The 14,978-nt window shown below is 43.1% G+C and overlaps 1 protein-coding gene across 1 annotated transcript in view; it reads left to right on the top strand.

Annotated features, from left to right (window-relative positions):
• Positions 1-14,978, top strand: part of wu:fj29h11 (uncharacterized) — a 140,884-nt gene that overhangs the window by 124,780 nt on the left and 1,126 nt on the right. The window contains exons 41-47 of the mRNA XM_059653587.1: positions 768-913; positions 1,542-1,629; positions 2,880-3,000; positions 3,821-3,958; positions 5,523-5,639; positions 11,084-11,182; positions 12,138-12,252. Of these exons, the coding sequence (XP_059509570.1) occupies positions 768-913; positions 1,542-1,629; positions 2,880-3,000; positions 3,821-3,958; positions 5,523-5,639; positions 11,084-11,182; positions 12,138-12,252 (824 nt within the window). The remainder of the gene's footprint in view (positions 1-767; positions 914-1,541; positions 1,630-2,879; positions 3,001-3,820; positions 3,959-5,522; positions 5,640-11,083; positions 11,183-12,137; positions 12,253-14,978) is intronic.

Raw genomic sequence — 14,978 nt, 5'->3', positions numbered from 1 at the left:
ACCATGAATTCATCGTTGATTGTCAGAAAAATCCATCTGTTTCTCTAATGTCCTTTAGGGAAGAAAACTGTCATCCTTACCTGGTCTGGCCTACATGTGACTCCAGACCCACAGCAATGTGGTTGACTCTTAACTGCCCTCTGGGCAATTAGGGATGGACAATAAATGCTGCCTGGTCAGTGATGCCCTCATCCCGTGAATGAATAAAAGCAATATGACTGGTGGAGCAGGCTCAAGGGGCTGAATGGCCTACTCCTGGTCCTGCCTTCTCTGTTTCTATCATTTGAGGTGACTAGACCAGATCCTAGTGGCTCAGAGATTGTGTACAACTCCAGGAATATATTCTGGCAGCCCCAAATTCAGAAAGCTGTCGTGGGATTGTGACTGAGACACATTGTAGGATTTCCTTTGTGTAAAGTTTAGTGAAATGAAAAAAAAGTGTCTACAGGGAACAGAGAGGAAGTTGTTTTTTAATATCTGCCTATGTTATACCCTCAACACTGACATCTGACTGTACAAAGTGGGGAGTTGTCCCATTCTTTCATACTTCACTTTGAGCTTGGTGATTCGGAGGCATTGTCAGAAAGAGGGCATGTTAACGGGAATATCCCCTGGATGTAGAAACTTGCTACTCCATTCGCTCAAACTTATCCTGTAGTTGGGGCTAGGGGCATGATGAGGACAGAGTAGATTCGGGTGAGGGACACAGGGACAGTTGAGAATCGAGACTGTGTCTGATTTTCCTTCATGTTTTTCTGCTTCCTCAGGTTGGTAAACTGTATCTCCATTATAAATTAACTTTGCCGGATGATTCCATTATTTATGAGAACGAGGATATAGTTTGTTATTTAAAGGATGGTAAGGATCTCTACATCCAGAAGGATCACATCACTTCATGCACAGACATCTACAGGTAAACAGCAATCTCCTTTTAACTACAAACAAGTTGTTTACATTGTGTTGTGATTGTAAGTATGACATTTGCGCTCTGGGTTCAAGGGATGTCACTTTAACTTGAAACAGCTTGAACCAATTCTTTATTAAAAGTGAAAGGAATGTAAAGCTTGCTTTTCCATAGTGCCAGAATATTTCAGTGTTTCACAGGCTTTAGGATTTTTTTTAAAAATGTGGTCATTACTGTGAATTCCAGCAAACAATTCACACAAAGCAATCTCCCTCAAATTTGAAAATGACCAGATTTTTTTTTTGACGAAGCTGATTGAGGGATAAGTATTGGCCAGGACCCCAGGGAAAACTCACCTCCTCTTGAAATAATGGCCATAGGATCTTTACCTTCACTTGAGGGGCCATGCAGAACGTTGGTTAATGTTCCATCTGAAAGACGATGTGGCGGTCCCACGCCATTGTACTGAAATGTCAGGATACCCTTTAATGGAGAGCCTCATTCAACAGCTTCCCAGTTAGAAAGAAGGTGATGTAGCAGACGATCATGAACTCGTATTACAGGTTGTATCTAATTTCTCAAATGCACAATTTTGTTAGTTTCTCTCCACATCATTTTTGTTTGTTTGTCTTTCCAGGGAGTTTGTAAAGATGTATAGTGGTGGAAGGGTAGAAATTGAAAAGGAACTCGAACGCTTCCTTCAGCGTCTCATCTCCTACTTCAAGGTATTTATTTCTGTGTCTAGAATATCCAGAACAACTGTTAAGATTTTGAGAAAAACCGAACTGATACAACACCTGCATGTTCTTCCTCATGTTTTGAGAGCTGTATTACCCAGGTCGCTATGTTGGAATCAAGTCTTCTAAAAGCTGGGCAATTTCTTTAGCCTTGGTAGTTTTCAGTTGGACTTCCAGAACCACAACTAAAGAATTTCTGGCAGAAGCTTCTCTGTGCATTGACTGCAAAATGGAATTTAGCTAATTATTTTGAATGACCTTTTAGGAATTATTCTCAAATTGAAAAAATTGAAGTAGATAGAGGAGAGAGATTGTGTAAATGATCAATGTGATACCCTGACTGAGGGAATTGGGTCCTGTGCCATATTGCGTAGTAGGCCTACCTGTGGGCCAGAAACTCATGGGAGGCTCGTCCATAACATGGCCAGACAGGAGGATTATCATCAGGTGGTAAAAGGGGCAGAATTTCCTGGTCAGCCATAGGAAATAGGAACAGGATTAGGCCATTCAGCCCATCAAGTCTGATCCACCATTCATTGAGATCAAGGTGGATCTGATAATCCTCACACCCACTTTCCTGCCTGTTCCCCAAAATCTTTGATTCTATTTCTGATTAAAAATCTATCTCAGCCTTGAATATACGTAATGACCCAGCTTTGACAGGTAAAGAATTCTGGTAGATTCACATCCCTCTGAGAGAACAAATTCCTCCTCATCTCTGAATCAGGGGGCACACATTTAAGACAGAGATTATAACCTCTGATCCTGGTCTCTCTCAAAATGGAAAACAATCTTTCCACATCTATCCCCTAAGAATTATTTAGAATGCAGTAACAATCTACTGCAGTTCTTTGCCTGGAAGCATGGACCAATTCTTTGGCACATGGACTGCAGCGGTTCAAGAAGACAGCTCACCACCACCTTCTCAAGGGCAACTGGGGACAGGCAGTAAATGCTAGCCTAGCGATGTCCCTGTCCCATGAGTGAATTTTTTAAAAAATGGATGTCTATTGCCCAGCCCTTGGAAGCCAGGGTAGGGGAAACGACCGTGAGGAAATCACTTGTTGTGGCAAGAATGAAATATTGTCGCTGTTAGAAAATATTGAGCAAGTCAGGCAGTGTCTGTCTACAGCAATTGTATCAAAGTCCCTGGCAGATTCCTTCTACCATTCAGTTGCTGTTTGAACACTGATATGTGCAGTGTTTTGCTGCCCTTTCTAAATCTTTCCCTATTCCAGGATGAAGCCGCGCTGAAAAAGTTTTTAAAGATGGAGAGTGTTGAAGAATTGACAGAAGATGAAGAGAAATGGGAGGTTCCCACTGCCTTAGAGATAAGATCAGAGCCACCACGACCTCCAGGTACTGGATGAGAACGGACCTAGAATGTTCTTTTCAGTTTTGTGCATGATAATTTTGGAATTTATTAGGGTATTTATTTTGTAGATTATGGTCCAGTAAGTGCCTTCATTTTCTTACATTAAATGTGTAATTTGAATGTGAGCAGTTCTCTTTTGAATGTATTTCTTTTGTTTAAACACATCTTTAGCAGGTCTCGTGGATACAAAGGTATTGTGAGGGAAATGAATGAAATCCACATGGACTGCAGGCAGACAAGTGTTAAATAAGTGCACCATCAGGAACAGCTGTCAGGCAAATGTAGTTGAACCTACTAATGAATCTTGAGGGAATTGAAATTAGCTCATTATCTTTTTTTTTCCATCCTGCAAACGTTGCTAGGAGATATATGACTCCAGTTCCAAGGAAGGATTCTCACCCGTCCTTACTGCGTGCAGTACTGTGCTTCTAACTGCCTTTGGCACCTGAGAACACAAATTAATCACGCAAGTGAACTTGTTTCTCACTCCATCATATCATGTTTCAAGCTACTTGTATTGCAAGATTGTCAGTCACTGGGGAATAGAGGATTCACCTCATCAATCATAGCACTGACTGCACAGTCTGGTGATTACGGCTCTTTGCTGGCTACCGGGGCTTCAGGGAGAATGGTCTTGGACTGTCTCCATACTGTTTGGAGTTGTATACTGCCAGAAGAGTTTTGGGAATTAGCTGTCGGGCTGCCCAGTTGTATGCAGCAGCAATAAAGGGTGAGGTTAACTTGAAAACATGCAAACTGTACATGTTGAGTGACTACTTTCTCCAATTCTTCTCATACACAAAGCACCGATTCTAATCCAAGATAAAAAGGAAAACAGTAAAGAAACCCTGGAGAGCAAAGACAGCAAAACAGATGAAGAGAGGACTCTGGCAAGCTGGCCTCCCAAAGCATCCCTTCATAATTACACTGATGGAACATTCAGTAAGAAATACCTCTGTTCACATGATTAAGGGAGAAAATGCCCTGTTTAGACACTAACATGTTTTGGGGAGGGTAAGGGGAGTGAATTTCATGCTGTGTAACAGGTAGATTGAGGCTCAGTCAATTTATTGTCACTTCAGTTCTGAATTTTTAAAATTGAATTGAATGAATGTTAACAACTGGAAATGTGATGCTGAATGGGCAGTAGATCAACTCAAATGGTAACTCTCAACAGACAATTGGATACAGTCCTTGCAAGAGAACGCTCCTGGGCTATGGGGAAGGAGCTGAGGGAGTTAAACTAATTAAGGTAGCACTTTCAAAAGAGTCAGCACAGGATCAGCCAGTGGGTCAGAGCATCTCCTGTGCTATGATTTTAAAAAGAATTGGTACAAATTGTAAACAAAACCGACAAAGAAAAGCTTGAAATGAAAATAAGTCAGTCAGCATCTGAAGAGAAAGTGGGTTAATGTTGAGCGGGTAACTTTTACCAGACTGATTCCCCAGATCTGTAATTCCAGCATTCTCTGTAGCTGCTTCAGTCTTTGAGCTGCTTATTTCAAAAGCCCAGTGTTCATTATTACTACTTCAGTAGGCGTCAATGATATGAGAAAATACAGGGCAGGTGAGAGTTGCATTTGGTGAGTGTTGTGCGAGGATGTTTTAGCTTAAATCCTGCAGGTTGTGATTTTGCCTGGTTTTGAATCGGATCTGATTCCGGGCTGGAATAGCGTAAACTAATAAACGGCATATCTGAACCAAAAACACACACAGCAGCTAAGTGATGGTAGGTCAATCACCATCTGTAAACAGGAAGGACAGGATGTGGCATTTTAACAAAAATTGCTAGTCTGGACTGATTTTTATTCACTTGCAGATGACATCAGTTTTTGGAGGAGGTTCCTCCTCTAACTCAGACAAAATGATAAGAGCACTTTCCCACTTTGAACCATTTAGCTGATTTTGACATGAAAGCAAACAGCAACACCTTTACACTGTCCAATAGCACAGCCTCACATCACCCCGGGTGAGGTCAGAAACTGAAACATTCTGTCTCTACCCAATAACCAAAGGTCAGCCAAGAGTAAATGCTAATGGTCACTGACTATGAACGTTTTTTCCAGGCTCTGCTGAGACTTGGGGGTGCAATCTCTCTGCTTTGAGTAATGATCGCTCATGAAGAAATTATATTTCACCTAATGAACACCATAACCTGGATCTTCCTATTGCTTGCTGTGTATTGCAGTCTCTGCAGTATCTGTTCCCAATGGAACTGATCTCCAGCTACACTCAAAGCTAGTCTGGGAGCTCAATGAGTAAGGAACTGCAGGAGTATGTCTGTGCTCTTCCACTCACTGTTTCTGAGTCATTTATACGTCAGCCGTTTGGACTGCCCCTAGCATAGTGCTAACTTCATAGCTCTCTTGGTCATCTAATCAGTCATCAGATTATATAACGACCTTGTACAGCTTAGTCTGGATGTAAATGTGGGGTTTTTTTGTGCAGGGGTGGTGATGGGGGAGGGGAGATTATCAGACTGCTGATGATTGTTTGCTTTCCTCAGGTAAAGCTGCAGAAGCTGTCATGAGAATGTGGCCGCCTCCTGCGCCCCCTTCAGGCTCTACTGATAAGGTGGCTGCCAGTGACCACCTACAGCAGCATCATCCTTCCCCACAGTCTGGTGAGTTTTAGCTTAGGAGTACCGCAGGAGAGGGCACTGCATCCAGCAGCAAATGCCTCCCACCCATCAACACCCCCGCAGTCTCTCAAAGTACCTTGCATCGTGACTCAAAGCACTGGTTTCTTGGAGCTATACAACCCGATCCAGGACTTCCTTCCTGCTTTTTTTATTGTTAAGCCCTTTTTATTAGTTGGGTCTCTGTTATAGGAAGTTGTTTGTGTTTTGGTCACTCCACCACCCACATCCTCTGCTCGCTAACCTGCACTGTCAGCGTGTCCAGAAATAGCTCCATTTTAAAAATTCTTATCCTCACCATTCTGTATCGCTGTAACCGTCTCTGGCCCACAGCTCTGAAACGGTCAAGTTTTAATGGCCATTTTTAATCACTCCCACCATTGACTGGAAGTATCTTTTGGGTCTCAAGTTCTGGCATTCCTTCCCCAAATCCCCCCTCTAAAATCGCTCTTTTCCTACTGAGCTTTTGGATTCTTGCCCCAGTGTTTTGGATAAGTGTCAAATTTTGTTTCATAAGGGGAAAGTGTGGTTCATTTGTATAGACAATAGTAACAAGAACTAACACACATACAAAACCATAGGCTTGTCTCACAAGGTTAGTAAACTGCAAAAAAGCATCTACCCTCCACCCCCCCCAACCCCCCCCATTTAAACATTATTACTTTTTTTTCATAGAACAGTACAGCACAGCACAGGCCCTTCAGTCTACGATGTTGTTCCGACCTATTATTCTACTAAGATCAACCTACCCTGCATATCCTACATTTTACTATCCTCCATGTGCCTATCCAAGAGTCGTTTAAATGCCCCTAATATGTCTGACTCCACTAACACTGCCGGCAGCGCATTCCACACACCCACCACTCTCTTTGTGTAAAGACCCTACCTCTGACATCTCCCCTATACCTTCTTCCAATCACCTTAAAATTATGCTCCCTCGTAATAGTCATTTCTACCCTGGGGAAAAGTCTCTGACTATCCACTTAGTCTATGTCTCTCATCATCCTGTACACCTCGATCAAGTCACCTCTCATCCTTCTTGGCTCCAATGAGAAAATCCCTAGCTCTCTCAACCTTTCCTCATAAGGCCTGCCCTCCAGGCCAGGCAGCGTCCTGGTAAATCTTGTCTTTCTCTTGAGGTAATGTCAATGATGTTGCTACAGACCATCCAGAAGTGTTTGAATACACCATTTTGTCCGTACTCATAATCAATCTGCTACATGTCTCTTATCATAGCAACAGGAATAAGCCATCGCGGTGATATTTATACTACAATGAAGTATATTTGATCTCTGAAGTGAATAGCCACTATCAGGTTGATTGTAAATTGTGTGCTGGCTATTACCGAGCCTTGCTTGACACTGACATGGATTTGGAAAGTGTCTGTTTCAGATCTCCTTTTCCAGACAGTTGCAGTTAGATCATTAAAAAATAGTTGCAGGATTGTGAAAAAATTTCTTGGATATTGAAATCTCAGGAGAACAATGCACAGTGCACTGTGAATGAAATAGTTTGTTCAAGCTGATGAACACAATAAAGGATTTGTGGTGGAGAGATAGTAGGAACTGCTGATGCAGGAGAATCCAATGGTATCAACGTGGATTTCGCAAGCATCAAAATCTTCCCTCCCCCCACTGCATCACAAAATCAACCCAGCTTGTCCCCGCCTCCCTAACCTGTACTTCCTCCCACCGATCCCCTCCTCTCACCTCAAGCCCCATCCCCATCTCCTACCTGCTAGGCTCATTCCACCTCCTTGGCCTGTCTGTCCTCCCTGGACTGACCTATCTCCTCCCTAACTCCCCTCCTACACTCATTGTTCCTGGCTCCATCCCCACCTATCTTCTCCCCTATCCAGGTTCGATTTGCCACCCCCCCCCTCCCTATTTATTTCATAACCCTCTCCCCCTCCCCCTTTTCTGAGGAAGGGTCTAGGCCCAAAATGTCAGCTTTCCTGCTCTTCTGATGCTGTTTAGCCTGCTTTGTTCATCCAGCTCTACACCTTGTTGTCAAGGGATTTCTGGTGTTATCCTCAATATCCTTATTTTTGGATTTGTCTGACAACAAGGATCATGTGAGAGGTTCCTCTGGAAGACCTGAAGCTACACAGTGTCTCTGGAAGGGCTTCCTCAGCCACAAGAAGTAGGTGATTCAGGAGAATGTGTTTTGGGATTTTCCCTGCTATGGACAGAAAATGAAATGCCTCAATAGTTTCAACAGCATGATTTATCTCATCTTGAAGACAGTTAGTTATCATTGTTGCATTCCTGAAGTCAGGACAATGTCCTTGCTCCTCCCAAATGTACGGGATAAGTGGATAGAGTTTTGTTTTGAGCAAATACTAACCAACTTTGATGACAGCTGCAATACCATCAAGCCTGCAGTTTTGTTGTTTTACATCCATTTCATTGCTTGTTGCAGCTTGTCCAATGATAGATTCTAGTGCAGAGACTGGGGGGAAAATGCCCGGAGAGTGTGAGTTGCCGCCAGATTCATGGTTAAGAAGCTGTTAGAAATGCTCTTTCCTGTGTTATCCTCCTTGAGAAGAAAAACACTGTTCTGTGAAGGAATAGGATTTTGTTTATTTGACCTTTTGGATCGCAGGTGGCCCTGGTGGCTTCAAACAATCGAAGAATCAAAGGCAGGGAATTGTATAGACATTACCACCAGAAGCTGCAAGGAAATATAACGTGCGTCATTTTTAAGTGACAGATGTAGCTGCCCATTCATGTTTAAGCCTGCACCAGTACTTTCTTGTACAGAGCTTCAGGCGACATGTCTTTACGAAGCAATCTCGTCCGCACAGCCCCCTCTGTTTCTTTCCCATGACCAGCCGTCTATCACAGATTAGGCTGTTGTAATGACTGCTTCCCAGAAAGTGCAGTGTCAGGTCGATCAGTGTCTGCAGCAGCCATGCACATGTACAACACCACTCTCCTGGCTGCACACGTATTCATATGTTACTTATAAAGCTTCACATACAAGACCATAAGACATAGGAGTGGAAGTAAGGCCATTTGGCCTATCCATTCCACTCCACCATTTAAATCATGGCTGATGGGCATTTCAACTCCACTTCCCTGTACTCTCCCCATAGCCCTTGATTCCTTGTGAGATCAAGAATTTGTCGATCTCTGCCTTGAAGGCATCTAACGTCCTGGCCTCGGCTGCACTCCGTGGCAATGAATTCCACAAGCCCACCACTCTCTGGCTGAACGAGTGTCTCCTCATTTCCGTTTTAAATTTACCCCCTCTAATTCTAAGGCTGTGTCCATGGGTCCTAGTCTCCCCACCTAATGGAAACAACTTACCAGCATCCATCCTTTCTAAGCCATACAGGTAACAGATGAATGGATTTGCCTTGAGCTGACGGAATGCTGCCCTCATGATACAAACTTGAGTGGAAGCAGGACAATGAAGGCTGTTCATTTTTTTGTCCTGGAAGGTTGCATATTCCTGCATTGTTTTTGTTGAACCAGCTCTGGTAATGCTTGAATGCAGTAGGGACAGGGGTCTAGCTCTACTTGATTGCACCGTTTTGAAACAGAGTTGGGCGTATATAAAGATTTTCTGGATTGATCATGAGCTGCACTTTAAATTCGTCTCTTGGACTCATTTAGGCTGAGACATCGATCTTCATCCTCTCGGACTTTTGGGGCTTGCGATGTCTTGGTGTGAACTACATATTTATCAAATAAGCCGAAGATCTGTCAGACAGGTGTTAGTACCCGCAGGGATCAAGTGATACAGATCTCATTCACGTCATTGACATGTACACGAACAGAATCCACGTGTCAGTCCTTCGATCTAGGATGTGTTTTCAGTTTGCCTTTCAGTTGAAAGACGCTTGATGTTAGAATGAGGCAATCCTAAGCACACTGTCAGCAGGACACAATCTGCGTCGACTTTTGCCATCCAGTTATTCCCAATGGGTCCTCTCTGGAGGTGGGAATCCAAGCCAACCCAGCATTGAAGAGGATGATCTTTTCTTTTGGGATGGCATTAACTTCAACTGAGGTCACAATGGAATGTTTTCTTAGTCTCTTCACCCAAGTCAAGGATCAGATCGTAAACACCGATGTTGCATGTTGTTTATGGCTAAGTTGGAGGTGGTGGTATCAGCCTTCCATTTATACAGTCGGGTTGCCGAGAACCCCAACTCCGTGGATAGAGGAAAGGATCCTGCCTTGCGTATCCATTAGTGATGTTTCCCCCTTGTTCCTTCAGCTGCATCTCCCCAGGAAAGCACAGGTCGCCCCGAGGGAAATGTGACAGTTGCAGTCTCCATAATTTGCGTGACCGATTTGCAGCTCATCTTTCTGGCAGTTTCAAAAATTTAATGCTTACTTTCTTTGACGATGAAGGTGGTGATTGCACAGGGTGTGGCTCACAGCCAGGATAAAACAGGAACAGCTTATTTTTGGGGCAAACATTTGAGCTTAGCCACGTGCCCTGCTGTTGGATCTTCGTGCATCTGTTGTCTCTGAGTAGGACTAGGGCCTCCCAGGTTCACAGCCCCGTCCCTGTTGCCAGTTTTTATCAAAGAGAACCTGGTGGAAGCCTGTGCAAGGTTTTTAAGGTGGGGATCTTGGGGCACCATCATTGAACCTTCTTGGGTTAGAATCATTCCAGTGTGGTAACAGGCCCTTTGGCCCAACAAGTCCACACCTACCCTCAGCATATCCCACCCAGAACCCATCCCCCTATAACCCACCTAATCTGCACACCCCTGACAACTACGGCAATTTAGCATGGCCAATCCACCTAACCTGCACATCTTTGGACTGTGGGAGGAAACCAGAGGAAACCCACACAGACACGGGGAGAATGTGCAAACCCCACACTGATGGCTGCGCGAGGCTGGAATTGAACCTGGGTTCCTGGTGCTGAGAGACAATAGTGCTAACCACTGAGCCACCGTGCCACCCCTGAGTTGGTGGTCAGGTTTCTGTTATGTGTCTAGCTTCGATGACTGATACTGCAGCCAATGAAGTGCACAGTTGTCTTTCAGCTGTTCTATCAACAAGGATACTTTGGAATGCAGTTTGACCTTCCGGGCATGGGTGGCCCTAGCAGAAGAACAAAGCTCAAAACTGCACCAGTCACAAAATTAATCGGAACATGCACATCTCTCCATTACCATCAATAGAGGGTGTACTCATAGTTATATGGTAGGAAACGGAAGCCAAACTTAATTTCAATTTCAAATTCAAGCATCTCTACACTATATAATTCCTCTAATATAGTGAACTGAGATGATGGTGATGGAGAAATTTAAATGCATTTATTACTGAATCAAATTATTACAATATCCAAGATTATTTCTTGAATGCCAACTATTTTATCTATTTTCATTAAACCAGCTGTTAATGTTTTCTTTCCTGGATGTTTCAACACTACATAATGAATAAAAAGTTTATTTCATCTAGGTGACCTACATAGGTCTCTAAGCACAAGCACCAAGGCCGGCGGGGAACATCCTCACCATCTGGAACGGCAGAAAAGTGAGAGCCACCCTGTAGCCACTGGTAAGTAAATAGTTTCATCTCTCCATTCTTCTCTTAAATCTGGTTGTGACCAAAAAAAAATTCTGCTGTCAAAGATATTTTTATTTCCATCAAGTAAGGAGGAAAGGAAAAACTTGCACTTTTACATGAAAACTATAACTTTTTTTAAAGCAAGAACCTTCATACTTCGCAACCAACAAAGTACTTTTGAACTGGTCATTTAGTATTATAGAAAAGAGAGCGAATAACTTGTGCACAGCAAACTCCCAGGAAAAGCAATATCATAAAGTGATTAAAAAATCTTGGTTGAGGGATAAATGTTATCAGAAACTCCCTTGTCAGTTTAAATAGAAAACGTGATTTCAGGTGCTTCTGCGTGGAAACACACTTCTGTTTTCCAATGCATACTTGCAATGCACAGTTTCCAAATTGAGACATATTGAAAATTTCCTCCCTTATATTTTCAACACGAAATAAAAACTTAGAACTGAGTATGTTAGTTTGCATGTAGTAACATAGTTCTGAAAAAATTATTTGTTTCTTCTAAAATAACTTGTTATTTGGGTTAAAATTTTCTAAAATAACACTGAAATATGGAAAGCAGAAGGCAAATTTGAGGCTGAATATTTTTTCCTGAGAAATAAGTTTCTTTCAAGAATAGGAATGAAAAAAAATTGAAATTCAAAAGCCAGATCAGAGTCTGATTCTAATTCCTGGAGTTAGAGCATTGCTGGTGACAGATTAGTGATAGGATGCCCAAAGCGTTCATTTAGGACAGTACCTGGATTCAGGTTAATGGACAGAAAGTGGCGGTGCAGGAGAAAACAAAGAAAATGTCAAGGCTGTTTTCTTTAAGAAAAATATTCAGTCACTCGTGCCAGATTTGCGATTGATAAATTCCTGCTGCACAGAACAGATTATTTTGTTTCTCTCTTAATGTGATTTTAAAGGCTTAATCATATCTATTTGTCCTCAGCAGAACACATTGATCCAGCATCAATTTCAGAGCAGAAGGTGGATTCAGATCAGTCCAAGCCTACTACGAGCCAAACACAAACACAACCCCCTGTTACTGCAAGTGACCATACAAGGTATTGTACTGCAAGTTAAAAGTCAGAAAAATCAGAGATTGGAGTGCCATAAACTTTGTTCTAAAAATGCTCACCTAGGAGATTATTTGATGTTGGTTATATTAGGAAGGTCAGTACCACAAACATGGTTGTAGTATCTCTAAGGCCTCCTCTCAGACGCTAAATGAGAGTACAACTAATAGAAGTCAAGGAACTGCTGTTGTTTATAAACTCTTAGCAGCACAGAAGCAAATTATACAGTTAATCATACCTCTGCCAGTTCTTTGAAAGAGCTATTCAATTTGTTACACTTGCCCCGTAACCCTGCAAAATTACTCCCTTCATGTTGTTGATCCAGTTCTCGTTTGCAAGTTACACTTGATCTGCATCCACTGCCTTTTCAGGCAGCATGTCCCAGATCACAATAACCCACTGACTGAAGGAAGCAAAATCAGGAATTGATCTCCTGGCCCTTCAAGTAAACAATACCATTTGATTAAAGTCACACGAGACCAGGTTATAGTCCAACAAGTCTATTTGAAATCACAAGTTTTTGAAGTACTGCCCCTTTGTCTGGCTTCTCTCCACACGACAAAGATTTTATAACCAGAGAGATCATAAAAATGATGTGAGTGGAGCATCAACAGGCTGAAAAATAGGTCTCTGCAGGTGATCACTACAGCATTGACCACTCATCCAGAGACAATGACTCCTATTTCTTGTCTTATCAGCCAAGGAAAAAGAGCATCCCAGCATTAATCCTTTCAACCAGGTACCAAAACTTCTCAATATTTATCATAATAGACAAAAGAATCAGTGCAATATGTATCCTCTTGTTACTGACCTTGCTGCAAATGGAAACTTGCTCCATTCTTCCCCTCGGGAAAATCCCTTCAGACCAATCCCTTGATTACAGGGCACAAGGCCACAAGATCAAATCCCAATAACTGAGCAAAAGAAAATTTCAAGCACTGTGAAGGTGCAGAGGCAAGCTGAACCATTGCTATTCTGAGCTGATACAGAAGATCAAACAATGTTCAATAACTCTCACCACAGGAAAGAATCAATGAACAAAGAAAATTACAGCACAGGGACAGGCCCTTCAACCCTCCAAGCCGGCACCGATCCAGATCCTCTATCTAAACCTGTCGCCTATTTCCAAAGGAACTGTATCCCTTTGCTCCCTGACCATTCCTGTATCTGTCTAGAAAGATCTTAAATGATGCTATCGTGCCCGCCTCTACCACCTCCGCTGGCAACGCGTTCCAGGCACCCACCACTCTCTGCTTAAAGACCTTTCCACGCATATCTCCCTTAAACTTTTCCCTTCTCACCTTAAAATTGTGATCCCTAGTAATTGAGTCCCCCAGTCTGAGCAAAAAGCTTCTTGCTATCCACCCTGTCCATACCCCTCATGATTTTGTAGATCTTAATCAGGTCCCCCCTCAATCTCCGTCTTTCTAATGTAAATAAATCCTAATGTACTCAACCTCTCTTCAGAGCTAGGGCCCTCCATACCTGGTATGGGCCTCCAATATCCTGGTGAACCTCCTCCACACCTGGTATTTTTAAATCAATACATTGAGATTTCAGAGGAAGGCACGTGCCTCTCAATATATTCGATTAGATTAGATTCCCTACAGTGTGGGAACCAGGCCCTTCGGCCCAACAAGTCCACATCACCCCTTGAAGCATCCCACCCAGACCCATCCCCCTACGGGCAATTTAGCATGGCCAATCCACCTAGCCTACACATCTTTAGACCGTGGGAGGAAACTGGAGCACCCGGAGGAAACCCAAGCAGACACAGGGAGAATGTGCAAACTCCACACAGTCACCCGAGGCTGGAATTGAACTTGGGTCCCTGGCGCTGTGAGGCTGCAGTGCTAACCACTGAGCCACCATGCTGCCCCAAAGTCACTGAAATTGCAGATGAAGCAGTGATTGAGATGGAAGGTTACTAGGAAAGCTGTGTCACAAATACCTAGTGCAAACTGCTTTAAAATATTTGCATTTATATAAGCAGTTGAAAGCAATCTGTGTCCATAGTCAGATACATCCAGCCCATCGAAAAGATCACCTCCTCTCCATTTCTCCCTTCCTCACTCATTCTCTGACAGCCTTGCTGTTGCTTTCAAAACCAATACTTCACCTCAACTTCTTTTCACAACTTTGCAAGATGGAGGGAACCAGGAAGTGTGCGGAGGTTGCATGGGGGTGTTGGTTCCATTCTTGACCTGTTTTCATGGATAATAGCATAAACTGCAGTGTTGGTGAGTGTTCAGTACTCTCGGAGTTGGGAAACAGCCTCTGTGGTAAAATGTGTCGATTTCAGCTGTGAAGGAGGACAGGATTTGGCTTGGGTGTAATTCATTCTACAGATGAATAACATGATGCCATGTGCTATCAAGGCACATAAAGGGAGGGGAACCACTGAAGTACAATATTGTACATCAATCTGGGGGTTATGATGGACCCAGGTCCTGCTTGAACTGAGATGAGCCATACAAATACTGTGGCTGCAAGTGGGAAGGAATCCTCCCTAAAGCCTGCTGACCATCGACATACGTAAGTCCAGGAGTGTGATGGAATACTTCTCCCTTGCCTGGATGAGTGCAGCTCATACAATACTCAAAAAGCTCAATACTATCTAGGAATAAAGTAGCCTTAGTTGGTGCCACAGCCACAAACATGCACTCCTGATGCACTGCAGAAATACACCACGGATCCTTAGGCAGCACCTTGCA

Source organism: Stegostoma tigrinum, chromosome 22 (assembly GCF_030684315.1).
Source record: "Stegostoma tigrinum isolate sSteTig4 chromosome 22, sSteTig4.hap1, whole genome shotgun sequence".
NCBI lineage: Eukaryota > Metazoa > Chordata > Chondrichthyes > Orectolobiformes > Stegostomatidae > Stegostoma > Stegostoma tigrinum.
Note: the sequence above shows the minus strand (reverse complement) of the source record. Positions and strands in the feature narration are given on the sequence as shown.